This window comes from Orbicella faveolata, unplaced genomic scaffold, assembly GCF_042242905.1.
Source record: "Orbicella faveolata isolate gen_17 unplaced genomic scaffold, um_ofav_v1 contig_24, whole genome shotgun sequence".
Taxonomy (NCBI): domain Eukaryota; kingdom Metazoa; phylum Cnidaria; class Anthozoa; order Scleractinia; family Merulinidae; genus Orbicella; species Orbicella faveolata.
The window spans coordinates 17539643-17567588 of record NW_028301552.1 but is presented as its reverse complement, the minus strand read 5'-3'; the positions used below and the strand labels follow the sequence as shown (position 1 = coordinate 17567588).

At 38.7% G+C, this 27946-nt stretch overlaps 1 protein-coding gene and 1 pseudogene across 1 annotated transcript in view; one reads left to right on the top strand and one right to left on the bottom strand.

Annotated features, from left to right (window-relative positions):
* Positions 1–27946, bottom strand: part of LOC149110685 (uncharacterized) — a 63596-nt gene that overhangs the window by 14820 nt on the left and 20830 nt on the right. Inside the window, exons 9-23 of the mRNA XM_089291358.1 lie at positions 27170–27487; positions 23334–23624; positions 23015–23180; positions 21522–21703; positions 20721–21035; positions 19810–20100; positions 19068–19245; positions 17265–17449; positions 9053–9322; positions 7111–7155; positions 6136–6281; positions 5126–5467; positions 4645–4745; positions 1070–1162; positions 330–847 (exon numbers count right to left, since the gene is read on the bottom strand). Of these exons, the coding sequence (XP_089147484.1) occupies positions 330–847; positions 1070–1162; positions 4645–4745; positions 5126–5467; positions 6136–6281; positions 7111–7155; positions 9053–9322; positions 17265–17449; positions 19068–19245; positions 19810–20100; positions 20721–21035; positions 21522–21703; positions 23015–23180; positions 23334–23624; positions 27170–27487 (3441 nt within the window). The remainder of the gene's footprint in view (positions 1–329; positions 848–1069; positions 1163–4644; positions 4746–5125; positions 5468–6135; positions 6282–7110; positions 7156–9052; positions 9323–17264; positions 17450–19067; positions 19246–19809; positions 20101–20720; positions 21036–21521; positions 21704–23014; positions 23181–23333; positions 23625–27169; positions 27488–27946) is intronic.
* Positions 10978–11885, top strand: LOC149110686 (uncharacterized; annotated as a pseudogene).

Below are 27946 nucleotides of genomic sequence, written 5' to 3'. Positions count from 1 at the left end.
ACAAAAACCCTCTGAATTACCAATATAAACAAATACTATTGTACTGATGCTTTGGAGGAAATTCAAAGTAAATCTTTGGCCGAGTTTTAAAACCTCTCCTTATTTTCAAATTTTCATAAAATTAAAAGGAAAAACTACCGAATAAAGATTTGGTTGGCGAGACATGTGGCTATTATGAAATTTTGTACGCTGGAGTTTAAAAACAAGATTATTGTTAGACTTACAGGTACCTATTAGCCGTTCTATTATTTATCTTCAAAAAGTGGCTGGAATCGCCCTCTTTTATAAAATATACTAATCCGCCCAAGATACGGAGAAACAATTCTTACTCCATTCTGGCACCACATAATTTCCACAGTCATCAGAGGGACGTCTTTTATAATACAAATCACACATGTCTGTGTTGACGCAACACTTTTGATAACCCAGAACATCACTCGAGTCGTGTTTGGCCCTCCACTTCTGCGTTAGCCTGTGATATCTATGCGCAGAACCTCCTCCCGGATTTCCCACAAGCAGTGCACCCCAGCTTCCCCAGTGAGAAGAATAACAACACTCTTGACCCCACCCGTCCGTTGAAGGAAACTGAGAGTAGCCACACAATCTTGGCCAGTCTCTCCAGTTCACGGTGAACCTCTCGTCCCACCAGGCTTGTCGGAAGCTGCAAGGACAAGGCTCAAGGAATTCAGTGAAAAAACGAGGATCCGGTTGTGCTTTAAACCACTTTATACATTCCTGCCTCTCGCTACGCGCCCCACGAGAGTCTTCAAGTCTAAAGAACCATTTTCCAACCATGTCAGTGTTGCCTCTTATACCATCGATGGTATCTATGTTGACAGTGCCAGACCTTTAGTCGAAAAAACAGCAAATATTAAAAAAAAAATTGGCTAGAGGTTTGTAAAGACTGATAACAATACAGGAGAATCTCTCTCACGTGACCACTGTCATTGGGCCACTACATCTAGCCGACCGTTCGGACGTCTGACTAAACTACGATTAGTTGTACAATAAATTGTAGCTCAGCTTAAAGAAGAAGCAATGTTATCGACATCGTTCAGCGTTAGCTTACCGTTGCACATTATATTCGTTTTCTTGCTTGTCACCAGCATTCCAGCCAACCACAGGTAAACCACGCGAATTGTAGTAATATCTATAGTACAATCTGCAAGAGATTTGCAATCTTAAAACAACTTGAGCGATAAGACGCATGCTTGATACGTACGGCTATTAACAATTTATTGCACCACTTTGTTAGTGCCCGTGCTTTGGCTAGTCAATTTTAGGGGCTTTATTACGCGTAATGTAACTCTCGCTTCCTACGTAGGTAACATGAAATGCATGCTTCTACTTGAAGACACCGATATCTGTTTTTTCTCTGTGGATATATGTCCTGCGCCCTTCGCGCTTGAGGCAAAAGCCGACGGAAAAGATCGGTCCATATTTCTGATGACTTCAACGTCGATAAGAAGTTTATCTTACAAACTACATACATCAGTTTGTGGGAACTATAATAATAGAAAAATGATTCAGTGAATAGATAATATCTAGTAGTTCTGCGCAAACAACAAACCGTTTAAGCTTTTTCGTTTATTTCAGTTTGTCTTGTGTTAGTCTCTTCATCATCCATGGCTGTCCAGCAGTCAAGATTAGCCTGCATGTATCATTTCTTCAACTTAGTTTTGTCATTCGTTCTGTCTAAGTTCTCTAGCTGTTTCAATTTTCGTGGATATTTCAACCAGTCACCGAGGCTGCAAAAATATGACTTGGTTGAAAGCTCTACGAAAGGTTAAGTTATGGCTATATTCCGTTTAAGAATGATCTTTTGCATCGTTTTCCCCGGCAGATATCTTTTATTTTTCTTCTTCCTATTGGTCTCTGTTTCTGTATTTGTTTAAGAAATAGAAAACATGTACCGTGTTTCTATCGAGTTATAGAGTGAAAGTTTGGGAGAACGAGAAATGTTGTGGGAACACGAGTCGCAGGCCAGTGTTTCCACAGCTTTTTCGAGTTCTCCCAAACTTTCACGAGTGTTTCTAACTAACAATTTGATTATCACCTCATAGAAATCTCGAGCTCATAATCTAATTGTGTTAGCAGATATCTAACTAAAATTAACGCAAATAACGGTTTCCAATTATTTTTCTACGCATTATTGAAGTTAACGCTCCAACAAAATCGCACGTATCGAATTGTCCTTGTTAAATTTTCAGTTGTTTACGCGCGCGCGCCCGCTTTTTAAAAAAATTCAAGTTTTTTAAGTCAAGAAACCGTTAATGTCCTTCATTTAGTCTTGTCAGGGATTTAATTATCCATTTACATCCAAACTTTCTTCCAAAACTTCGGAAAAACGATAAAAACGTCGCATTTCGTGGACGACCGACAGCCACTGCACTCTATTGGCTGATAGTATACGAGTAGCTCGGCCAATCAGATTATAGCATTTGCATTAGTATTATTCTACTAAAACTCGATAGAAACACGGAGAACACGTTTTCTATTTCTTTTTCAAAAAAACAAAACTTGTTAACTTTGATTATCAAAATGTAAATTATCTTTGCTCGCGCCATCATTACGCCAACAACTCGTGCTAGTCCTATGTTTCTATCGAGTTATAGAAACACGATTTTAAACCAACCACTGCGGGTATTTTCTTAGCGCTTTTTTCTAATTGTTCTTGATATAGGCAAGCCAGGGAGGTCTTTTTAGTACCCACGGACACAGTAAACCCAAACGTGGTCAAGTGGAAACTTTTTCATTGCTTTTCTTAATTGGCGCACACAGTAGTGTTTACTGAAAGGCAGCGTTTGTTTTATGGTTTCTTGTGTTTAAGGACGGTGCCTACTAAATACAAAGGTTTTGGCGCCGGGTTAGAAGCACGCCGAAAAAGTAGAAGAAAAATTGGGGTTAGCTTAGTTCCTTGCCCCCGAGTGGGGGATAGGGCCGAAAATTGGGGTAGCCACGCATTTTTCCGAGATAATCAGCCTTGAATATGAGCAAAAATGCTGACATCAGCATTTTCTGAAAAAAGAAGGAAAGGATATTTCTTGACAAATTTCCTTCGAATTCTCTTTTACAAACAGAAAAGCAAACACATTTATAAAGATCTTAAAACTCCATGATAAATGGTAACAAAAAATCCATTTTTGGTATGTTTTTGATAACAAAATCGTTGCAACAGCGCTTTTAGTGTCTCTGACAGCCTTCCTCTGGTTCAGCCAAAATACAGTCTAAATACTTTCTGCTCACAACCAGAAACTAATCATGTGTTGAACAGGCTTGCCACTTCCATTCATAACATAAAATGTGGGGGTAACCACGCGTTTTTTAAAGTTATCGATCTTTTTTTGAAAACTTCTACGGTGCCCGTTACATTTTTTCCTGTCACCTCCCCAGTAAGTAAAACATTTGCGTATTTCACACTTGCTTTGCGCGCGCACTACGCCATCTGCAGGTACTTGTTTACAGTTGGATTTCAGTATAATTTTCGCCAGATAACAGCTAGTTTTCCAGCTGGAAGACGTTAACAGTTATTGGTTAGTGGTGTGCTGCTATTTTGCTGTTCCTGGTTTAAGTACGGGTTCATTAACCTTGATTTGGTCACAGTTGGAAAATTTTGCTTTCTTTTAGTCGTGTACTTGGTAGCGTAGTTTATTGCGTCAATTTCAACCCCAGCGCGCGCATGGCACTTAAACCGTGCCTTGTGTGATGCGCAGAAAGGATACGCAGTAACAAATGTAGGCAGATTCCTTAAGAAATCATCCGAAGCATTTAAATAATCATTCGAGAATTCGTCGCGTATTTCGATTTCGAACTCAACGTATGTTAGCCGCACAAAATCAATATTGTTGCGCACTACATTATCAGTTATGCCACGTAGGTTTGCCTTACAATCGAATTGCAAAACAAGAACCATGTAGACTTTCTCTTACAATCGAAAAATGCGAGTCCATTTTTGTACCTAACGCCCAGGTATAGTTAGTCGATGAATCTGTGTACAGGCCTTTATTCATCTTCCACTGAACAACATTGAATTGGTTTACCATTGTGAGCTTAGAGTCACAAAACAAAGTCGACCATATAAACGATAAACGAATAAGAAACATTGCAACCAAAGCAAGTCATTTTGTGAATAAGTAGCATCGCGCGGTAATTAGTTACACTTGACATCAATATCAACGTGTGCGCAAGCGACCGTAAACGCTTTATCTACTGGTCAGTGGCTTTAAAAAAAGTCTAACAGGAAACACATGAGGGAAGAAGGAGTGAAATTCAGTGTCCTATCTAAAAACACCGAAAACGACGTCATTGAGTTTGTTCACGACAGCTTAGCACAGCTCATTGACGAATTTTTGGCAAGATGCAATCTGGCTTCACGGTGGCTGTCTAACGATAGACAGACAACACCTGCAGCTGGTAAATCCTTGTATATGGCATCAATTTCACGTGTGTGGCACGCTAACCAGTTGATGATGATGAACCATTATGATGTTGCTATATCTTGCATCATGTATTGGGAAGCGTCTTCAATTATGAGCAAACCTCCAAATGATGTGATTCGTTTCCATACCAAGCGCACACGATGTTTTCCTTAATTTCTAATCCCGTTTGCCTTATTAACTGCCTGTTACATTAACATTCACATACCTTTGTGTGGGAGCCGACCACTGCAAGCCATTGCTGGGGTAATTATACATCACAAAGGAATAAACACCGTCCGTGATCAAAACCAGCTGAAATGTGTTTCCCTGAAAATACAACAAGACGACATTTTTATGCATTTAACCGACTTCTGTCAGTCTATTATAACGTACTGCCTCCACCGCCTGAAATTCAACACGATAATGCTTCCACACTTATGAAATGGCCAATGCAGATAGCAGCCAATCTAACGCATCAGTTTGCAGTTGAGCTTCAGGTTGAATCTTAGAAGTCTTTTCAACGAAAACGGAATAGACTACACTTTTTCTAAAATTCTATATGCTAATGGGCAATAGAGGAAGTTGAAAGGAACGATTAAAAAATAAACATCACAAACGCTCGAACGAATGTCGTTACAAATGGATCAGACTATACATAAAATGACATTTCGTTGTTCGAGAATGTGATACTCTTCTTGTACTCTTACAATGTTTGCCATGCTTGTTGGATAGCGATAGGGCCGCAAATTTTCCCACGTTGTCACCATCACCCAAGATGCTTGGAATTCTGTCGGCAAAGGTTTTATTAAGAGCCTTTTGACATCTGATGTGGCTGTATTCATCATGTGAAGGGAACCCGGATCAGAATCTGAATATTCATGGTAGTAGACTTTGGACACACCGTGTCTCGCGAAAGAGTAATATGTATCAGTCAAACTCCAATAAGGAGCAAGCATGGCCCTTTTTTTCAGCCACCAACGTTCTCCAAAGTTATATGGCCACCAAGGAAGCCATTTTGAATCGAAGAGCAACAATCCATTGCGGCAGATCTGAAAGAGATCATGCACAATATTTGAAACCTGTGGAGTAACTGGTGTCATAAAACAGTTTGGATTCTGATTGATCAAAAAAGGTACAAACCAAAAACAATCGTGATTTATTGTTTGCCCGGTAAATTAATTTTAAAGGATGGTGAAGAGAAACGTTTAGAGTGAAAAATATATATATGTAACCGATATTTACTCTCGGCAATGTTTATAGCACAAGTGCTAGTGGGGCTGACCAAACAACTGGTGGTCAGAGCGGGACTCGAACCCGGGACCGCTGGATTGCGAGTCCAACACGCTGACCACTTGGCCATGCTGCCTCCACAAAGAGTAGTTTAGAAAACGGTTATACAAGGTTTAGTCCTATTTATTCGTTCATTAATCTTGCTTAAAAGGCAACCTTTGGGTCCATGTCTATGAAGAAACTATTTCAATTTAAGAATAATTTATGGTATAAAAACTGAAAGTAACCTGGTCACTTCTTTATTTACATGCCAAAGCCAAGGGGTTAAATTTGGGACTATCGGGAACAAATCCAACTTGGAGACGTGGTGGCGGGCTTGCACTTTTAGAGAGCGAGCTACCTAGTGTCTGTTTGTGTCATGCAGGTGCATTTTGCACTTGAATCGCCATCATTTCCGGCCAGTTTAACTACATATCTGTATACATACGTAAGCATGGTAGTGACGTTTTCCGAAGAATTGCATGCCGTCGTCCGGGATATCGACCTTAAAACATCGCCACGAATATTCAGAAGTGTTGGGAACTTCAGAATCCCCAGAAGCAGGACCGTAGGGATACATCCGTTTTATTGGAGCTGTGTGTGGCAAGAAAGAAAAGATTCACTACCAAGGCTATTGATCTCGACAATGAGGTCTCTTCTGGTGTGACTGACAGAATTTTCCTCACTGATTTCGTAGAAATGTTGCGTGATTATAGCTACATGTAAATGCATTTTAAGGCTAGATACACGAAGAGCGGATTACTGATTTAGTATTCAATGATAGTTCTGGGCTGCCATAACTAAGACAGTTCTAATTTTCAATCGTTTTCTTATTTTTAAAATATCGGCCTCGTGTTCCAATCTTGATATACCAACCTGAGTCTACCTAAGTCTGAAGAATGATGATTACTTCACGATAAATGTTCTTTTCGTCGACATACCTACGATACAGACATTCCTTCCCTTCATAAATATCGATTTCTCGATTTCGGAAAATCTACACAAATATCATTAATCATAAAAGTAAACGGCAATGCAATAATGCCATTTTCTTTTTTTCAGTTTGTGAGCGGGCGGAATTTGACAAATCCTGCAATCTCATTGGTTCCGGTAGCGGACGGAATTTCCCATCCGTCCGGCCCGCTCACGGCGGGCGGAATCGTCGTGTTGATCCATTTTCGCGAACGAATTAGCGGTAATCGTCAATCTTTTAGGATCTTTTATACCGACCTCCCAGCCGGCAAATAACATATCAATGAGGCAGTTTTATTTTTCAATCGTTTGTTACTGTAGAATATCCGTGTCTCATGCTGTCTAGCTGAAGCAACCAGAGTCTTCCTCCAAGTCTGGGGAATGATATTACTTTACTTTAAAAGTAAACGGCAATGCACTAATCGCCAAGACAACGAAATAGCCCGGTTACCTGCAGTAGTAGAGCTTGGTGTATTTATTGGCTCCTCGGTCGGATCTGTGAGGAAATGGAAACGTATTGCTCTATCAATATAACCGGGAAATGAAAAAATATAAACGCATTTGTTTTTCCACTAAAGACCATATGAAGCGTGGTATGAGGGGAGAAAGTCCTTGTTTTAGTTTCTAAAGTTGGTGTAAAGTAAACACGAAGCCCCTTGATTAATAATCATGTATTTCCCTCGTTTATATTTTAAAACCTGGGGTACTGCGTTGGCTGAGCTCTGTCGGGTCCTGTCAACGTCCTTTCCCCCTGAAGAATGGCACATAACTCCGCACCACGACGTGATCCGCAATGCGCTCTATAGGAGGGTACAAAGAATTGCCCCCAACCACTCACCCTGTTCTGAATTGATAATTACTCATGTATGTGCAAAACTCATATGTGCAATTATCCTTCGCGAAATTATAAGTGATATCCAATCGTGTGAGCAACTCAGTGACTAAACTACTTCATTTTCAGTTTCATGTGGTTCATACTTAACTCTCTACTGTTGTAGAGCAACCATCCTGCTCGATGTTCTTTCCAAAGTGACAGTGTTACAGGCTGCCCATATGCAAGATTGCTTTTTCATATTGGCTTCAAAAAATACTTTTAGAGGAAATATTTAATCATAATGTGTAATTTTATAGCTAAGAGAAAGTAGAGTTCACAAAACGGATTTAATTTTAGGTCAGTTTTCTTTTAGAAATAACCTATAACTCGTGCTTTCCGGCCCCGTCAGCTCGGAGCGTGGTCAATACAACGTCAGAATGCACCAGTACTAATTTTCTAGTGTAAATAATTTTCTTTCTCTAGTATTTCCCCTCAGATTTCTGAGTCACATACTGTTACTGGCAGCTACATTATATAAATCCCACGGTACATAGCGATTTAATGGCAAGATGCGATAAACAACTTAAAAATCCTGCTGCGTTTCACTCTTGTTACCGTCGAATTGCAACACGATCGATACATCTTTCAAATTTACAGTCAAATTGACTGTTAACCGTCATAAATAAGTTGTTTTCTCCAGCATATCGTCATAGAATTCTACCTTCTATGCCTCACTTTAATATAAATATAAATCCCTTAAGACAACTATGATTAGAAGGTCAAGCTGCTCTAAGTATAGCTCAACTGGGCAATATATTTCACCGCGTGGGGGGCACCGTACCCAGGGCCGACACGAACTGGCGGAAAAAAAACTGGCACAAAACAATTGTGATAGATTTTTTTTCCAAAATATCATCTTGAGACAGCTTTCTCTCTATGTACATGGGCTATTCATCGCGGTTTTACCTTGTTCACACAACGCGTGTGGTTCCACCTATCGACGCCATTTTAAATTTGTCCAATCAAGCTTGGAAAAGTCCGCCTAAGCCTTTCAAGTTTCGACCAGAGCGTCCTGCATGGGCAACTCAACACATTTTCCCTCCAAATATTACAGCACATTTTACCCTTGTTACCTTTGCTCACCCTTTGTCTAGATGTAATAAAGAACCTTTGTGTCTCTTAGACTTGATTGACCCTCATCTCAAAGCTAGAAATTCACACGGGTACAGTCCTTACTTCTCCCTGGTTTCATCGTCATAAGGTGACTACGATTATTAGTATTGACCTCTTAGACTGGATTGTAATTAATCCCAGGTGAGATGTTGTGTAAGCAATTTGTTAGATTCTCCCGCCAAATTTCTGGTTACATTGAAACCACTATGTCATGAGAGACACTGTAAAAGTAGTCTTGTCAAGGCAGGTAGCACAAGAACACTTGCTAGCTTTTGCGAATCAGAGAGACTAACATGTCAACAATAAGACAATGGCGCCCTCCTTTGACGTTAAGTACAATGGCCTTAAACCAGTATCGAAATTAAACTTAATCATGATCGGAAGATAAAAGTATGCATTCACGTACCTGTGCCAGTTTCTAAGGTAAAAGTATGGCTCTCGTAGGTGATGTTAGAGGTGGTGAGGACAAGCACCCTAACGGTATATTCTGACTTGGGTTGGATGTCCCTGAGGGATACTTGAGTAACGTTGGTTCTTGCAACATTCCAATACTTTGAAGGTTGAGACAGCTTGTACAAAACAATGTAATTCTTCGCAATACCAGTACTAAGCGACGGCTCTTGCCACTCTAATGCAGCTGTCGCTAAAATGGTACTCTCTTCTTTTATTGCAATATCTGTAGTAAAAATGATAATCAGTAATGACGGAAAATAATGTTCAGAGAGAGTCCAAGATTCTCACCATTTTTTGGTTGTTTGTTTTTCCTATCAGTGATTCAGAATCAAGTTCTAAAGACTTCCACAATGTTTCAACGATTTTGTGGCCGCGTTGCCAACTTGGCTTGAGTGCCATTGGTTAAAAGTTAAGTTGCATGCTTCATTACCATACGAATAGAGTTTTCTAGAGATAGCTTTTAGCTTAACCATTTTAGTATTTGGCTTGTTCCCAATCTCCTTAATTATGTGGTCAGTAAATGAACTGAACTTTCATTCGCGATTTCTCAGGAAATTTCTTCACTTCTTAGCTTATAAGGAGGAGATCGTTGATCGTTGACTCAGCAGGAACAGTCACTGTCAGTTTATTCGACATTGGGTGGGTACTAAATTGGTGAACCTGTCTCAACAGGCGGACTCAGATACCTTTTTTTAAAAAAAAAAAAAAGCTCTAATTACACTGGCTTTTAAAGCATAAAATGGTTTAGTTAACACACTATATGTACTAGAAGGCTTCCTATGCAGTAGCATTTAAGGGCAGCTTCGCCAAAATATCAACTAGACTGAGAAATAGTGAAAATTTCTCCAAACTCGCCCAGAATGAAGCCTTACGGACACTAGTTACAGAAACACTGTTTTTTTTCTAAGTTCGATAAATCAAAAATTATTTTATTACTCAATTATTTTCTTTTTGATCCCCCAAATCAGCCCAAATCGATCGAAAATAAGGCCCCATTTATATGGTCTCGGGTACCCGAGACAACCCTCCCCCTCAGGCAACTTTATCGAGCCTTTATATGAGAGAACGGTTTCCCTGCAGGCCGAGTCAAAGCTGACCCTACCTAATTATTCATAACCCTTATTGAATAATCAAATCTGTAAATATCCCTCTTTTTTTTAAGTTTCCCTCGGTCATTCGATCACAGTGGGTTTTGCCGAGTTGATGTCCACTTCTTTGATATAAATTTCTGCTTTAAATCCTTAATCTAGGCATTCCGTGACAATCGCCACGCCGAGAAATGTCCTGGTTAGGCCAGCCAAACTGTTTATATGAATATATATTTTCCCGCCTGCCAGGGTTACCCTAACTCCCGAGGCGAGTTGCTTGCCCTCCCCCCGCCCCCCTCCCGAGAGGGATTTGTGATCCTCTTGTAAACAGTTGGTTAAATTTTGCAAAGAAATAAGTGAATAGTTACCTCGGCTAGGGTAACCTGGGGGAGGGTTGTCTCGGGTAATCATCGTATAAACGGGCCCCGAGAGGCATATTCAGAGGTTCGTAAACTGAGAAGTAAAAATCTTTATTACAAACTGATTGTACGTCGTATTTTTACTTCCTTTCTCGTATATTTAGAGCTAAATAGATCGCTATTTGATTAGAAATAAAGTTATTGAAGAATTTCCTTAGTTAACGACCCAAGACAGCTAAACGAGAGGTCTACATTAAGCCTATTTTCAAATGCTAAAAAGGCGTTCTAATATACGGCTTTTCCCAAAACGACTAGTTTGGTCTGAAAGAGCATTGTTTCTTTTTCAAATTAGTGAAATAAAATTTTTGGGTAAATAAAATCACGGGCGCTAAGATAACGAACTAAATGCAGCACTATCTCGAGGTCACGTGATGACGCGACGCAGGTAGGACGCACGAGTTCGAGCTCTCCACTTTGAAGTTTGAATCTCATTTTCTCGACGGATGACGATCTTCAAAGCTCGATAAACGTTCTATATGAATGTAAGAACCAGATCTAAAACCTTACAAATGTCCAATACTGACTCAACCAGATCTAAAACCTTACAAATGTCCAATACTGACTCAACCTCAAACAAGCTGGACGCCGTCCTTGCCAAAATGGACGACTTACTCGAGTCAAGAGACTTACAAGAAACAAAGTTGAATAGTATCCTTGAGAAATTATCTAGTTTAGAGAGTTCACGGAGAAAAACCGCTGCCGAGATGTAGATAATGAGCTGACTCGCAAAGCGAGCCATGAAGAATTAGCGTCAACTTATAAAAAGATGGAGGACCTGGAAAATAGGTCGATGAGAAATAACATTGTTATCTGGGGTCTCAAGGAAGATGCAGAAGCCGCACACAATTCCTTAGAAGATTTCCTGAGGGTTGAATTCTTCGAGAGACACATGCAACTTCAAAACATTGAGGTGATGAGGGCCCATCGAACGAATGTCAACCAACGAGCCGCGGAGGCAAACACCTCTACGGTTAGGCCGATTCATATCTATCTTTTGAGGTATTCTGACAAAGTTCAAATTCTTAAAGTCGCCACAAATGCTTTGAAGGACAATCCCTTTCTGGGCAGTCAGATTTTTATTCCTGATGATGTCTCAAAGAACGTCCCTAAAGACTGAGCAAAGCTTCGAAAAGACTATCTCAAGGGGATTAAAGAAAGAAGTGATGTCGAATTTGCATTCATATCTTGGTCGGTACCGGCACAAATTTTGTTCAAGGATCGAAACTGCTCAAAATTAAAATCTTTCAAGCTTCCGGATGAGTAAATATGTTCAACTTTCTTATTTTTTTGTTTTTGAAAGCGATCCATTAATATTTAGCTTAAATATCTTCGATTGGTATTGATCTAGGTTATCCCGCTGTTAACATTCTGATATTGAATGGTGAGTTTGTTCGTTACGCTAGTTATTAATTCGAGTTCAGATTTATTAACACCGAGATTGACATCTCATGTATAGTTATTGTAAGAACATTACCAGGGTACAACTGCAGTGTATGTCAAGCTCTAAGAGCTAGAATACTCTTTTTGCTTTGTTTTAGTTTTCTTCTTTAAGTATAAGATTGAGTATAAGTACGCTAGTTCAAGTCGAGTGATAATCGCCTTTATGTGGAGATCCCGACGGGAGCGCATTGCAACCACGGGATGGTAAGTGCGCTTTCGTTTATATGTATGTGTGTTTTTGTTATTGTGTGTGTGTTGATTTTTGTTCTTGCACTGCGCGGAACACTTTACTGTTGGATACAATAATCTCTACTTTTAAACTGATACCATGCATATTGAAAAAATTATCTCTAACAACATTGTATTTAAAAAAGCGGCAGTTACTCCAGGCAATGAAACAACCTCCCGTATATAGATAAAATGCTGAGTAAACAAAACTCGAAGCCTGATACAATTAAATTATTATCCTTTAACGTGAGAGGCCTAAGTAATTTTAAAAAAGAAGAGCAATATTTTCCTGGTGCAGAAAGCAAAAAGCCGATTTGATATTTTTACAAGAAACGCATTCAAGCAAGGAGCGTGAGGCTCGGTGGAAAAAAGAATGGGGTGCAGAGATATTATTTTCTCATGGGAGTACAAACGCCAGAGGTGTCGCGGTGCTTATAAAGAACGGCTTTGACATTGATATAATGTTGTCTCAGACAGATTCGAGTGGAAGACTTTTGTTGTTTAAAGCTTTGATCAAGGAGGAAAATTATACAATTGCAAATATCTACGGGCCCAACAAAGATGCAGAAGCTGATCAATTTTATCATAAACTATCAAAACTATAAAGAACCAATGATTTCGGAAATGAAGAGAACATAATTATGGGAGATGATTTTAATTGTCCCTCGGATATTAATCGGGATAAAAAAGGTGGAATTCAAATTCCCCGGAGGCACGTCGTAAAATCTATTGAAGAAATTCAAGATGAGTTCAGTCTCCATGACATTTGGCGCATAAAAAATCCAAATCAACAAAGTTTCACTTGGGGTTGCTGTTCTCCTTTTGTATTTTGTAGATTAGATTACTGGTTGATCTCGGATAAACTGCATGATTTAGTTACAAATGTGGATATTTTGCCTTCAATCAAATCAGACCATTCTGCAGTATTCCTAGAACTCGAAGAAATTAAGGAAAATAACAGAGGTCCTGGCTATTGGAAATTGAATACGACGCTATTGGCGAATGAAGAATATAAAAAGATGACCAATGATAAATTGCCTATTTGGCTTGAGGAAGCAAAGGATCTCAAAGACCGAAGATCAATTTGGGACTGGATAAAATTAAATAGTAGAACTGATTGTATTATTTTCTCAAAGCGTTTATCGCAAATTCGACAAAAACGTGAAAGAGAATTAACTAACAAATATCAAGAATCATTAGCTGGCTATCAAGATAATCCCTGTGACAATACGCGAATAACACTGGAAAGATATAAAAGCGAACTTGTATTGATGTATGACAAAAAAGTTGAAGGTTTAATTATACGGGCAAGGGCACGATGGCACGAGCACGGAGAAAAGAATAGTAAATATTTTTTAAATTTGGAGAAACGTAACCATATTAAGAAACATTAGAAAATTATACGTTAGTGGTGTTATCTCTACCGATCCACTCTCGATGATGAACGCACAAAAGCAATTTTACACTAAGCTGTACAGCAGTTCCAAAACAAAGTTAGACACTCCAGATGCAGCTATCTTCTTTGAAAATCCAGGTCTATCAAAGCTATCAAGTGAAGCAAGTGAGAAATGCGAAGGAAAAATAACAATTGAAGAATGCCAAAACATTATCAAAACATTCCAACTAGGTAAGACTCCTGGAAATGATGGTCTGCCAATTGAATTTTATAATGTCTTTTGGTCATCAATCGGTGAAATGGTGGTCGAAAGCTTTTAACGAGGCTTATGAAAAGGAAGAAATGTCTAACTCACAAAGGCAAGGGGTCGTTACACTTATCGAAAAAACAGGTAAAGACAGGACCCGTCTTGAAAATTGGAGACCGATTTCTCACACCAATGTTGACACTAAAATAGCATCCAAAGTAATAGCAACACGAATTACTAAAATTTTACCAGAGATAATCCACAGCAATCAGACTGGATATGTTTCAGGTCGATACATAGGGGAAGCCGCTAGATCAATTCTAGATGTCATGGAATACACTAAAACATTCGACATTCCGGGTATATTATTATTCATAGATTTTGAAAAGGCATTCGACAGCCTTGAATGAAATTTCATGTTTAAATGCTTAGAAATTTTCGGCTTTGGTCACAGTCCTGTAAGATGGGTGAAAACATTTTATAGTAATGTATCCAGTTGCATTATAAACAATGGATCTTTTTCTGCTAATTTTGAGTTAAGCAGTGGTGTTAGGCAAGGGGATCCTCTGTCGCCATATCTATTTGTGACCGCAATTGAGACTTTAGCTGCTGCAATCCGAACTAGTATCGATATTAAAAAAATTAAATTAGACTTAGAGGAATGGAAACTTGTCCAATATGCAGACGACCTCACTGCCTTTTTATCCGATTTAACATGCGCACAAGATCTCTTTAAATTACTTGATCGTTTTGGGAAACTATCAGGTTTAAAGGTTAATTATACTAAAACAAAGGCAATGTTGATTGGTTCGTGTCGTGACAGCCCCGAGAGACCCTTATCTTTAAAATGGTGCAAAAGCGTAAAAGCTCTTGGGGTACACTACAGTTATAACAAAGAAGGGTCTTTTCAGAAAAATGTTTACGACAAGATTACCGAAATTAAAAAACAAATACACCAGTGGAGCTGGAGAGGTCTCTCTTTATTTGGTAAAGTATCAATCATTAAAAGTGTTCTTCTCCCTAAATTGGTACATATATTTTCTATCCTCTCACCTCCCTCGGAATTTATATCACTGATTCAAACGATAATATATAAATTCTTGTGGAAAGGGCCTGATAAAATAACCAGAAGAGCTACAATTAATTGTTCTGACTATGGTGGGTTAAATCTCACTGATCTAGAGACTTCAATTAAGTCTCTTAGATTAGCATGGACTTTGAAAATTTTTAATCCTGAACCGTCTCCATAGAAAAGCTATCTTAGATATTTGCTCAAACCTTATGGAGGTTTTTTTATTTTTTCACTGCAACTATAATATTAATGACTATCATATTAATTCGATTTTTTATTTAGAAATGCTGCAGTGGTGGTCTGAATTTCGCTAAAAAATTTCCAACAGATTCTAAAGCTTTTACCTCTATAATCTGGAACAATTGTAATATAAAGATAGACGGCAAACCGATCTGTTATCATAACTATATGAATGCTGGGGTAATTTTTATCAGCGATTTAATGTATTCTCGGAACAATGTTGAATCCTAACATAGCAAGGGACAAGGGAATAATAGGCTCAAATTACTTGACGTGGTCTGCCGTTCGTTGCTCTGTGCCAAAGCATTTAAGGAATCTCATCGTCGATAGACACGTTTTAAATACACTTGAGTTAAAATGTGGTAACAAAGATTTTAATCCTCTCTTGAGCAAGAGTAGAAACTTTAATGCTTTTCTCATTCAAGAAAAAGCCAAACATTCAAGAGGGTTCTATAAACTAATGTCAGATTTTAACCTGAGTGAAGAAGAGACTCGAAAAGCGTTTGTACTGGCAAAATCAGTTGCTCTTAAAACATTTGTACAATGTTTTCAGTTCAAAATTTTAAACGACATTTTGTTTTTGAATACCCGATTAGCAAAACTCGGAAGGATTCAAAGTGATCTTTGTACGTTTTGTCAAACCTCTCGAGAAACACTAGAACAGTTCTTTTATCGATGCTCCTTCTCAAGAGAATTTTGGACTAAATTTGAAAACTTTTGGTTGACAGTAACCAGGGAGCAAATAAAACTGGAATATATTAACATTGTATTAGGAATATTAGATCAGAGATCTAACCTGCTCAACTACTTTATCATTTTAGGTAAAATTTATTTATGGAATTGCCGCAAAAATAAAGAAATCCCTCTCTTTTTGCCTTTCGAAGATGTGGTCAAGAGAAAATATGAAATTGAAAAGCTTATAGCCTCTCAAAGCATCTCAAGCTTAAAACATTTTCAGGTAAAATGGAACCTAGTTTTGAATAACAATCCAATTTCTTTGTAAAGGAGTAAGTGCTGCTTGTTTGTTTGTTTTGTTTTCTTTTTATCATATGGAACTATGTAAATTATGTAAATTTATATGTAAGTTTATGATCATTCAAATACCTGTGTTTTAATTTTATATAAAATATCTTGTTAGCACAAAAAGTAATTGTGTAATTAGATTACAATGTAGAGTAAGATTTGTGTTACCAGTTGTGTAGGCAGAGTGTCTGTAGTATTTGTAGTGTTTGTAATCGTAGTATTAGTAGTAATCGTAGTGTAAGTAACGAACGTATTGTAAGTAATGTCAGTAGTGGCGTAAGTGATATTAGTATTGTAGGTAATGTAAGTACTATAAGTAATGTTAGTATTGTGAGAAGTCTTAGTAGTGTAAGTAATATTAGTATTGTATGCAATAGTAAAAAAAAAAAAAAAAATGCGGCACTATCTCCTGAGAACCTGACCTTTGACCCAAGCGTAACGAAACCGATTATTGCAAGAAAAGCAAACGCTTCGTTATTTTGAAACATTTTCTTGTGAATCGCAAGAAGCTGTTCTTACAGGATAAAATAAGTAGCTAAAAGTCACATTTCGTTTTGGGAAAAGCCGCGTACCAGAACGCCCTTTTAGCATTTGAAAATAGGCTAAATGTAGACCTCTCGTTTAGCTGTCTTGGGTCGTTAGGTATGAAAATTCGTCAAATATTTTATTTCTTATCAAATCGCGATTTATATGGCTCCAAACATACAAGAAAGAAAGTACAAATACGACGTGCAATCAGTTTGTAATAAATATTTGTAATTTCCGTTTACGAGCCTCTGAATATGTTTCTCATTTTCAACCGATTTTGGCTGATTTGTGGAATCGAAAAAAATTTGCATGAAAAATACATTTTGGTTTATCGAACTCAAAACAATATTTTTATAACTAGTGCCCGTAAGGCTTCATTCTGGGCGAGTCTGAAAAAAATCGATTTTTCCGCTATTTTCAAGTCCAGCTGATATCTAGGGGAAGCTGCTCTTAAGTACTATCATACCTGGTATAGACTTCTTACCAAGATTTACTGCATTCCTTACAACAAGGTAACGAGCGTGGAAACCATTTTCCTCTATTCCATTGTCTGAATTCAGGCGTACAGTGACATAACTTTGACTGACGCTAACTGCAAACGGTGACATTTTCCCACAGAATGTCCATTTTAAACTTTGGGAACTGTCACTCACTTGAACGAAATCAGAACTGCAAAATTGGACGAAAAGAAGAACTTTCACATCATTGTTAAGAGTCCCTGTCCATAAAAATGGGAAATAACTCGGCAAGGGTCGAAAATTCGATTTCGCTCATATTTTCATGGTAGATAGGCTAGGGCATAACAAAAACTACTGGATAGTTTTTTTGGCAAAATATCCTTTTATTTCAAAGAAATAGGCAAATTACCAAATTCCGTTAAAATCGTCATTTGACGCACCAGTTTATTAAGCAAGTTTGAGAGCCTCGCATGCAAAACCACATCATTCTTCCGTCTTTAAAACACTCAAATATGTTTGTACAATGCTTAAATGTGTACTGGGTTTATTTTAGGGAATGTTGCGTTGTCTTTTTGGGTGCAAAATAATTAAATTTCGAAGACATGTATTTTATTTACTTAAAAGTACTTCGTGAATATAATTAATTTTCACCATGTGCGAAACCTTCAAATTTATTAAGCTTCTGGTGGTTGAATCGCAGAAGGATGGTCTACAGATTCCTGTAAAAACTTCTTTGGGCAAATGATTGTGAGCGACGCGAGAACTTTTCAAAGTACGTTAAAAATGCAAATATTTGACCATTCCCTCGTCAAATTTCAATTTACTGGTTAGACGTATATTTTAGCATGCGCCACATGACTTGACCTATGTTAAGTTGCAATAGACACAGAGCTGATAATTTCGAAATGTTCTAACTTCATTTGCTGTAAAAGGCAGGTCCAAAGCCGATTTGACATGTTTCTCTGACAATTCGTCGCACATAAAGCGGAAGTTTGCTTTTGTTTACATAACGTCAGATGTACATCGCCAATTGTCAACTTATTTAATGGTCGAATACCATGAATCTGTGACCCTCTTTCGACACATATATCACCACTGCATCTAAGTCAAAAACGGCTGAGTCATTTGTAGATAGTTGCTTGCTTTGCACTACACCAAAATATTACGTTTGATCATCATGGTTTGATGGCTTGAATCCTTGCTTGCAGCGGTTCCTTGTTCGTCACGCAATACTGTCATCCCATTTTAGGGGGTAGTGGTAGGACAATTTCTATCCTAATACCTAAGGCTCCGTAAGGCTTGAAACTACTGGGAGCACACAATCGTGTTACGTAGGAAGAGATTAAATTAAAAAATGAGAAGAATGAATATCTTACCATTGCCCTTGTTGTTATCTTTTACTCGACCACCGCTACCTACATGCGGTGAAAAGGATATTTTGCCAAAAAAACTATCCAGTAGTTTTTGTCATGCCCTAGCCTATCTACCATAAGAATATGAGCGAAATCGAATTTTCGAACCTTGCCGCGAAATTAAGAATTTTTCTGATTTTTACAGGCAGGCACTCTTAACAACAAAAGACAAAAGCACAATGATTTGAGCAAAACTCCTGCATTAATTCGCCGTAGTCTTCCAAAACTGCTTTTTTCTCACACCCGCGTGCAAAATGTGACTTTCATTACCTTTCGATGAAATTTAATAAAATATGCTTCGCTGAAGTAATCATGATTATGCCATTGGTAAATGCTTCTAATAGTTTAACCATGTTTGCGCTCCTCATTGAACTTGAAAACTTCTTTAGGTACGTAAGCCACTGACCGAAAAGTTACCTGCAAGGAGTGCCAAGGCCCTCTGTATGAAAGTAGTCAAACAGCACTATGATCTTTGCTTCTGTTAAATACATCCCTTGACCTATTATCCAGGTGCAGTTTGAATTACTAGGATACTTGTTCGGGTAGTTTGGACTGGTTAACGCTGATACCTCGTTGGGTACGAAAAACAGACAGCCTGAAAACATCACAGAACAGGGTTTAGAGATGCGAGCAAACCCGTTATAGTGCTTGTTATACGACTTTCTCCATCACATTACGGTGTATGGTGCCGGAGATGCTGGTAAATTAGAGTAGTTACCACTTGAGCCAGTAAAGGGATCTCACTCGAAACAACATGTGCATTACCTTTACGGTTTTGACATACTTCCGCCTTTTGGGTGAAGGAATAATTTCGAGAATCATTGAGATAACAGAGCGTTTGGAAAGAGTAGGTTAAGGGCATCGTTTGCATTGCATTCATCGTCATATATTTACTTCGTGCGTGTCTTCATCACATATGGGTGTATTAAAAACTAAAAAAATGACCAGCTCTCAGTTAACTCGATAGAAAGGTCAAAAGTTCGAATCCCAAATTCCGTTTAAGCCTTAATACTCTCTAAGTTGCGTTCACCACTGCGATGATGTACCTCCTAAAAGTTCCACAGGCTTATAATTTTCGAATGTATAACTCAGTGACATTTACACTAAATTTCCAGATTCGACATTGAATAAATAAGCATGGTTGCCAATTAAATAGTACCTGTTTTTGCATAATGTGGCCTACTTTGGACTCCAACGCCAGTACTAGTAAAACCCGCAATCTGGATCCTGTATAATGTTAACACTTCCAGCCCTTTAATCACCGCAGATACTGCTGTCGCCTGGAGAGAAATGTTGTTATAGCTTTCCGGTGTCCATGCTTCCTTATACTGCACCAGGTATCCCAAGAGTTTTCCCATTGCGTCTTTTTCATTTATGGGAGACCATGTAATAACAATACTAGTAGAACTAGTGCTGTAAGCAGTTATATTATCAGGAGGTTTTGAAGGAACTGTGGATGGATAAAAGAGTAGCTATCGATCATTGGTCTACAAGCAAAAGTTAAATATAGTTTTGCTTCGAGAACACATACATTTGTACATTTCGTAAAGACACTGTGAAAAGAACTGGATTCAGCTTTTTTTGTCTTTGCATGTAGTGTGTTTAACACTAGATTACTGCAATGTTTGTTCGCGTCCCGGGGGTACTCCTCAAAGTTTTTGGTGGGGATGGGTGGCTCGAACCTTCAAACTTGTACCCTATTTCAGACCAAAATCTGATTGTCCATACTCTTTTTCGTGCCTAAGCGAAAAATCGATACCCTATTTTAGACCTCTAAAATTAGTAAAAGGTCCTAATTCAAAACCGCAGCTATCAAGAAAGGGCTTCCATTTGAGTAAACATTTGAAAAGGGCTACAAATCTGCCGATGTTCATGCAGAAAAAAAGTAGTTCCTTATAGACAAAATACCCAATGCATTGCCAGGAGCCCACCCGCAATGCCAATCCAGAGTGAAAAACATACCCTTTTTTGGACCAAAACCGCTCAAGAACCATACTCTTTGAGGCCGCACGTACTTATATTTCCTCAGTTTAGCTGTTGTTAGTTCTTAAACTATAAGTGAAAACTCACCATCTTCCTCTGTTCGAAGCAGAACAACACTGCTGCTTCTCATTGCAATTGTACGATTGGTCTGTCCTTTGACCAGGGCCACAACTTGAACCTCATACTCTGTATAAGGCTTAAGCGTTCCCACCAGTACATTTGAAGAAGACACATTAGCTGAAGCTAGACGCGATGTGTCATTTATTCCAGTAGCAGTACAAACAGCCACGAAAACAAACAAATCCTGAACCGATATGGCATGTGTTACGTTGGACCATATTACTGATATTGTTGTTGAGGTAATGCTCTCGGCAGTAATGTTCCAACCATTTAACTGAGGGGCTGTAGTACAAGAAAATCAAACAGTGGAGATTTAGTCCACTCGACTTAGAAAGATATCTTACGGGTATTACTATTTCTAGATATGATACTCGCTCTATATGATCTTCCATACATTCACTTTTATTGAATGTCCTGCTGAAAAAAGGCTTGCCACATATAACTAGCTTAAAATACTCCCTAGAGATTAAAATACACTCATATCTGCTTTTCTAAATGCCTTGTCACCGAAATCCTCCACCACAATTTACACCCATTCGGTTTTAACAACGTGATGGAAAGGTGGTTATAAATACTGCAACTGATTGCATGCTCTGAAAATATAAAAAGAATCAATCAGTGTTACCCAGTCCGTCATTTTGTCTGTCTCCATTTAGGCAATAACAGTTTAAAACGCTTACAATTCCGCGGGCAGATCTCTTATATTGTAATGAAAAGTGATTAATTACTTATTTTCTACTCAGGTTATCAGAAATTTGGAGGACTGACCTTTGCTTAATGAGCCGTTAATCGTGTAATATTGGGCTTGGAAGCCGGGTGCCATATTTGTAAAACGATCCGAGTGGTAACGCAGCAACAAGGACGAACCGTCCGATAGAATTGATAATCCCGTCCTTGAGCCGCATATCCTATCTACTTCCTGTCCTTTCTTGATGTCTAGATAAAAACGACTGTTGGAACAAAACAAATAGTTTCAACTTCACTACATAAAAAAGAGGACAGATTTACGTTTACTCAAAATATAGTAATTACTGTGGCTATGAGCCAATCAACTTGGAAATGGATTGTCGGTAAACAGTAGTTTGTAATCCGTCGGTCGTATATCATTTAATTATCGAGGCATTGTTAAGAAATATTGCAAAACGTAAGAGTAAGATAATACATAGGGAGATGCGGCACCGTTAAAACATTCATGAAGTTATCGGTAACCCTTATCCGAGACGTTATCACAAAGAAATTACGGCTTCTTATCTGCCGATCACCAAAGCTAAGTTAGCTATTCTTAGCTAATGATTGGTCGTATTCTACTTTACGGTCCGCTAAAATTTAAAGCTGTTTTTGTCGCCAAAGTGTTTCGTGAAATTGTGCATTAAAACCTGCCAACGACTTACGAGTCACTTAGCAACGATTTCAAATCGATTCGTTTTGCTTTCGAGGTGCGTCAGAAATTTGAAGCCGTTCCGAGTGAATAGAAATCGTTCCCGAACCCGTCAGACACACAGTAGAGATATATATATGTTATTGGCCGTATGGTGAAAAACTGTGACTGAGGTCTTGAAAATGCTGCCCCAGGCCATAAATCGATGGGGAAAATACTCGGTCCGTAACTTAAAGTACGTATGTGTTGCGACATCCACCATAACATAATATTGCAATGCCATTTTCATAATTTAGAAACATCTAAACCTGAAGAAGCCTGGTCTGGCTTTGAAATAGATAACTTTGTGTTGGCCTCGCAGTAGTCTTTGACTTATCATCGTTCAGTTACTTTTCAAGTTTGGCCAATTAGATCTACTGTGAGATCCAACGTTCAATCAAGCACGATCTTCGTTCACGGCTTTGCACTTTATTTAGTTTGTTAACAGGAAGCGAAGGAGCGAAGAAAGTATCGAATGAATTTCCCACTCATACCGACAACTTGGAGTTTCCAAGCTAAAGCTGAGAGCCATGTAAACTCGATTATCTGAATGAACACGATTCTAGGAAACAGTCAAGTTTAGTTTTTTCTTTTATTTGGAGGAAACTGGGCCACTATGCCGCCTTGCTGAAAATGAGTACAGTGGATCTATTCCTGTTCAAACAAGGAGCAGCAAATGAATGGTTTCATTCAAACAGGTGAACTGTTTGCAAGCATATATAAAATTTTACCCTCCAAGACAATATTTAAACTTCCAACTTGCTTGTTTCAATTCATACCACATGCTTTGGTTCGTGTCAACAAGAAGACAATCAAAATTTACAAGAATGGAAAATTTTCTTACCTGCAGTTCCACGAAGAAGGTAAATTAAAACTTGTGAACGTGATCAGAAGTATCGTGAAGTTGTCGGGAGCAGAGTAGCTCCACGCACAATCACTAGCTTCAACGTAGTGAGGGAACCCAGGAGAGACAATTTCGCCAAACCGTTTAGAAATTGACCATCCACACACTTAAACCACCAAAAAAATATATTTCAAAAACAAAACAAAGCCATCTTTGTCCTCAAAAAATTATAAGAACAACCAGTTATTTTCTATGAACGCCCCAGAAATTAAACCGAAAATCGAAGACAAACTTACAAAACTGGTTGTACTTCACTTACAAGTTTTGATCCTATAGCTGTACGACCGTGGACCTTCTCCCATAGTTGTAAATGCAGTTATCCATATTCTATACCAAGTGTCTGGATCTAAGTCAGTCAATTCAACCTGCAGCTGGTCTGGTCGCACAGTGACATCTCTAGTTTGATAGTTTGTGTAAGATAAGTAATACACTCTGTAACCTCGAAGAAATAATGCCCCGAAATCATCTTGTGGCAATGTAAACCAGCTTACAAAAGCTCTCTGATTGTCCAAGGCCACAACGGTTTTAAACCGAGGTGCTGCTGAGGGAACTGTGAAAGATTTATACGCGGTGCAGTTAGTTAAAAAAAGTACTGACAGGAAAACCTTTGGTCATACAATATTCGATTAACTTGAAATAAAATATAGATTTAGCCAAGCCTAAAACGGAGCTCCTGATTCCAAAATGTTAACCCGACTTGAGTCTGCGATTCAACTGAAAACCAGTACCTAGGCAGTAGCCAATTTAAAAAAAAAACACGTGACCTCGATGAGCTCTAAACCTGAGCCCGCAATATGGACAAATGATACTCGTCAGCGGATACCTTATTTTGACAGGTGTCAATTGACCATAACATGAAATTGATGTCCAATATAAAAGAAGTGCGCTTTAAACCGAGGCTGCATGTTCCAGTCGACCTATTAACTGGAGTATGGCTCCCATGTTGCGTGCGTATGTGTGTACAAGCAATACCGCTAGCTATGATGACCGTGAGAAAAGCAATAGACCTTTCCTGCATTCCAACCAACAATAGCGCCAAGTCGAGGTCAGGTTGGACAAAAATACATTAAATGTATGAAAATGTCCACCCCAACCTCGCTTTGGTGCTATTGTTCGTACGCACTGAAGTGGAATGCGGGGAAGGTCCATTCATGGGTTCCCATGAGTATGGTGCTCCAGTTGGCGGCCCTCTCGGAACCTGGAGCTCCGCAAATTTCATTGGTTGTTTGGAATGTCCTTGCGCTATAAACCGTAAGTTTAGGGAATGCAAGACTAGGTCAAAAATATCAAGTTTTTAGAAGTAGTACGACCAGGAATAATTTCCGCTGTAAAAGGGGTTCTGCTTGCTACAGTTAAACGTAGTTCAAGACTTTAATAAGGAGCAGCGTCCTGGCTGATATGTCATGTTTTGAAATATGTATGACCACTAGCTTGCTATAAACTTGCTTCATTAAGAAGAAAGAAAAAATGACAAAAGTGGGGAAGGCAAATAGATTGAACTGTAATCCACTTCTATCCTTTCAGTCGTGTACTTCTAATTGCAATATATTTTGCTCTGCGAATTTTTTACGCAATTTATTTGCATATTTGATGGTATTTTCATTTAATAATATACTCCGGAAATAAGGAAAGAGATACTCAGATGGGACAATGTTTGTAAACGCGTTTTACGATCTATTGAAATAAAACAATTATGAGGGTAAATTAAATTACATTTTTTTCAATCAAATCAAATTTGGATCAATTTTGACACAATACGCTATATCATATCCATCCAAAAATGATCGTAAGTGGGCATTTCAGAGTAATGACGGTAACATTTTCTGAATACACCAAAGATTTTTCGAGATTCCATTACCATAACGGTGGGGGATATGATTTAACCCATCGTTAACGGGCGAAGAATAGACAAACTCTCCCATTGGGGTGGCTGTTACGGCGAACGGTTTCCCGCTTTCATAGAGCAAAAGTTGTCGCGCACAAGTGTAATATTTCCTGCATTCATTTCTTTCATATTCTAAAAGTTTAAAAAGTAATGACTTCCAGAAAGTAATGCCTGCCTGAAAGCACGTGTAGCGAAAAAAACTTTCCTCTTGTTAGCGAATCCCGAAAGTGGCGACCCTTGGCAACGACGCTACGAAAGTAGCGAAGTAGCGACGTGAAACGTAACTTGAATTAGGAAACAATAACCACAGTAACAGGCGCACTGGATTGATTTGTCTAAATATCCCTTGTTCCACAGGCAATATAATAAGGACCTTTAGGTAAGAGATTAAGAACGGAGTACGAGTTTTCAAACTATTAGACATAGATCGACCTACATACAGGTATATAGCTACCCGAAAGGAGTAAGCCCCCGAAAGTCGCGACCCTCCGGCCAGCAAAAGGTTCTTTAGTGGGAAAGTAACGAGCACCGTAGCTTTTGGAACTTCACAGTATGCGAAATCTCCTGTAGCTTTACACTGGTAAAACATCTCGCGATCAAATCTAATGCTATAAAAGAACGACGTGTCGACCGATCAAAAGTCATTTTCCATTTCGGCAGAAGAATAAAATGATTAATGACTGGAGGTTGGGAGCGTTTTTATACAGTATCTCTGCGCTTTACGGATTCGTCGCTCAAAAATCTGTCTACCAATTAAATTTGCGAGCATACAAATGCTGCTTTCTATAATCACAGTGGCTGTGAGCCGCTGAACTCAGAAAATGAATTATAAAAAGTCAAGCTAAAAAAAACACACACACACACAAACACAAAACATACTTTCTATACCGTCTAAACAATTTAGGAATCAAAGTGGCTGTGAGCCACTGAAGTCGGATACTGATTTATGAAAGGCTGAGAATGGAATTTTTGTATTAATTAAATAACTGGAGTCCATTCATAGCTTATGTCCGAACGTAATCGTTCGAAATTAAGCTTACATCGAAATGTACAGTCTCCAGCTACTCCAGCTCCATCGAGTGACCAACGACGCCATTGTTAAACATCCAAACAGATCCACGAATCAGCACGGATGAGAAACATTACCAGAAAGACAATAATTGAACTCCACTTGAACGAGCTCAGCAACGACTTCATTGAACGATAAGCCATCGACTCGCAGGACTTACGCGCGACTCTTGCGCTTGCTGTTCTAACAACCAGCGTTTTGTAGAAAGCAATATAATGAATATGTTTCACCGGCATTCTGCGGAGGTCGATGTGGCGCAGTGAAGAAGGTGATCGCCCGACTAGCGAGAGGATATGAGTTCGATCCCTACCGCGCTTAGCCAATCTTTTTTCTGCTAAAAAAAGTTTACCGAAACACAGCCTTTGACTTTCCAATGCTTAAACAAAACATTTACCAAAACACAGCGTGTCTGCTTTCCGAAGAAAAATTAACGGAAGTGGCGCTTCTTCCATTGAACAGCATTGAATTGGTTTAACAGTGAGAACTTCAAGCTAAAAAACAAACGCTGTCGACCGTGTAGAAATGATCCACGAATAAGAAACATTGCCACAGAAACAAATCACTTGGAGAATAAATCTCTTCTGACTTGGGGACAACCGACAGCCACCGCTTTATATACTGGTCAGAGGAGTTACTAATAGGTTAACAGGAATCGAAGGACGGAAGGAAGGAGCGAGCAAAGGAGTGAAAGTCAATGTCCTACCTATACTCAGAAAATAACATTTTCCGAGTCAAAACGACTAAAATTGTTCTCATCTGAAATTTTCGTGATTCATCTCAATTTAGAAAATGGAAAAATACTGTCAATCTAGTGTCATCGGATTGAAAGATGAAATATTTGCTAGGGAGGTTCACGGATTCTCCGTTCAGTACTTTTAACAATTAGTCGTGCTTCAAGCATGTCATAGTAGTCTGATAGCGTAGTGGATCCCACCCGACTGATTAATAGCGCCTGGAACGTGTGTTTAAATCCCCTTCAGGGCATAAATGATATTTCTTTCAGTTCAGTTCAGTATCATATTTTTGCTCATTCCACCTTTTTCTTCCCCGTGTTTTTCGCTTTCCGTTCTTCAGAGGAAAATAGGAATTACTTGTACCCGCAATTTAAATACAATAACTAGGTAATATTAAAATTACGTACCGCCCTCTTTGGTACGAATGTCAGCTTCCTCGCTGCTTTTCAAGGTTATTACACCAGTCACTCGATCTTTGAGGAGAGCAACAACCTTGACTTTGTACTTCCTGTAGGATTTCAGATTGTGCACCACGGTATTGGAAGATGAAGCATTTTCTACACTCAACAGAAGAATGTCACTGCTACCTCTGCCTAAGCAAACAGCTACATAGCCATATATGTCAGTGGAATTTAAGCCGCTGGTATTCAAAGGCAACCAGCTGACACTGACTGTTGTAGAACTTATATTGCTGATTGTGACGTTCCAGCTGTGTTCATATGAAACTGAAAAGTTAACAAATAAAGTAAGGAGGTAAATTGGACCGAAAAGTTTTACTTCTAACGCTTTACCCTTCAGCTGATACATACACACTTGTATAACAAAGGTAAATTTTAACACACTGGCAAACAGTTATTTTGGGAAGATTTTCTTGTCACAGCTATCATAAAGCTGATGACGTGCCGATCGCTTCTTTAAAGAGATGCTGTTCCCCTTGTTGTAGAACAACTAACCCATTTTATTTCCTTTTATTCTCTGATATATCTGCTTTAGTATATCTTCACTGCTTGTCTCATTAACATTCATAATTTCTGAAATCACTCCCCAAACCATATTTTCTTTTCTGTTGTTTGATCCTGTAATAAGACATTCTGTCGCCTCTAAGCAACGGTAAATTAAGGGCTGAAGACAGAAATGTCAGGCGTTCTCCTGCCTTACAATACTGCCATCCCAAATACTCCCCC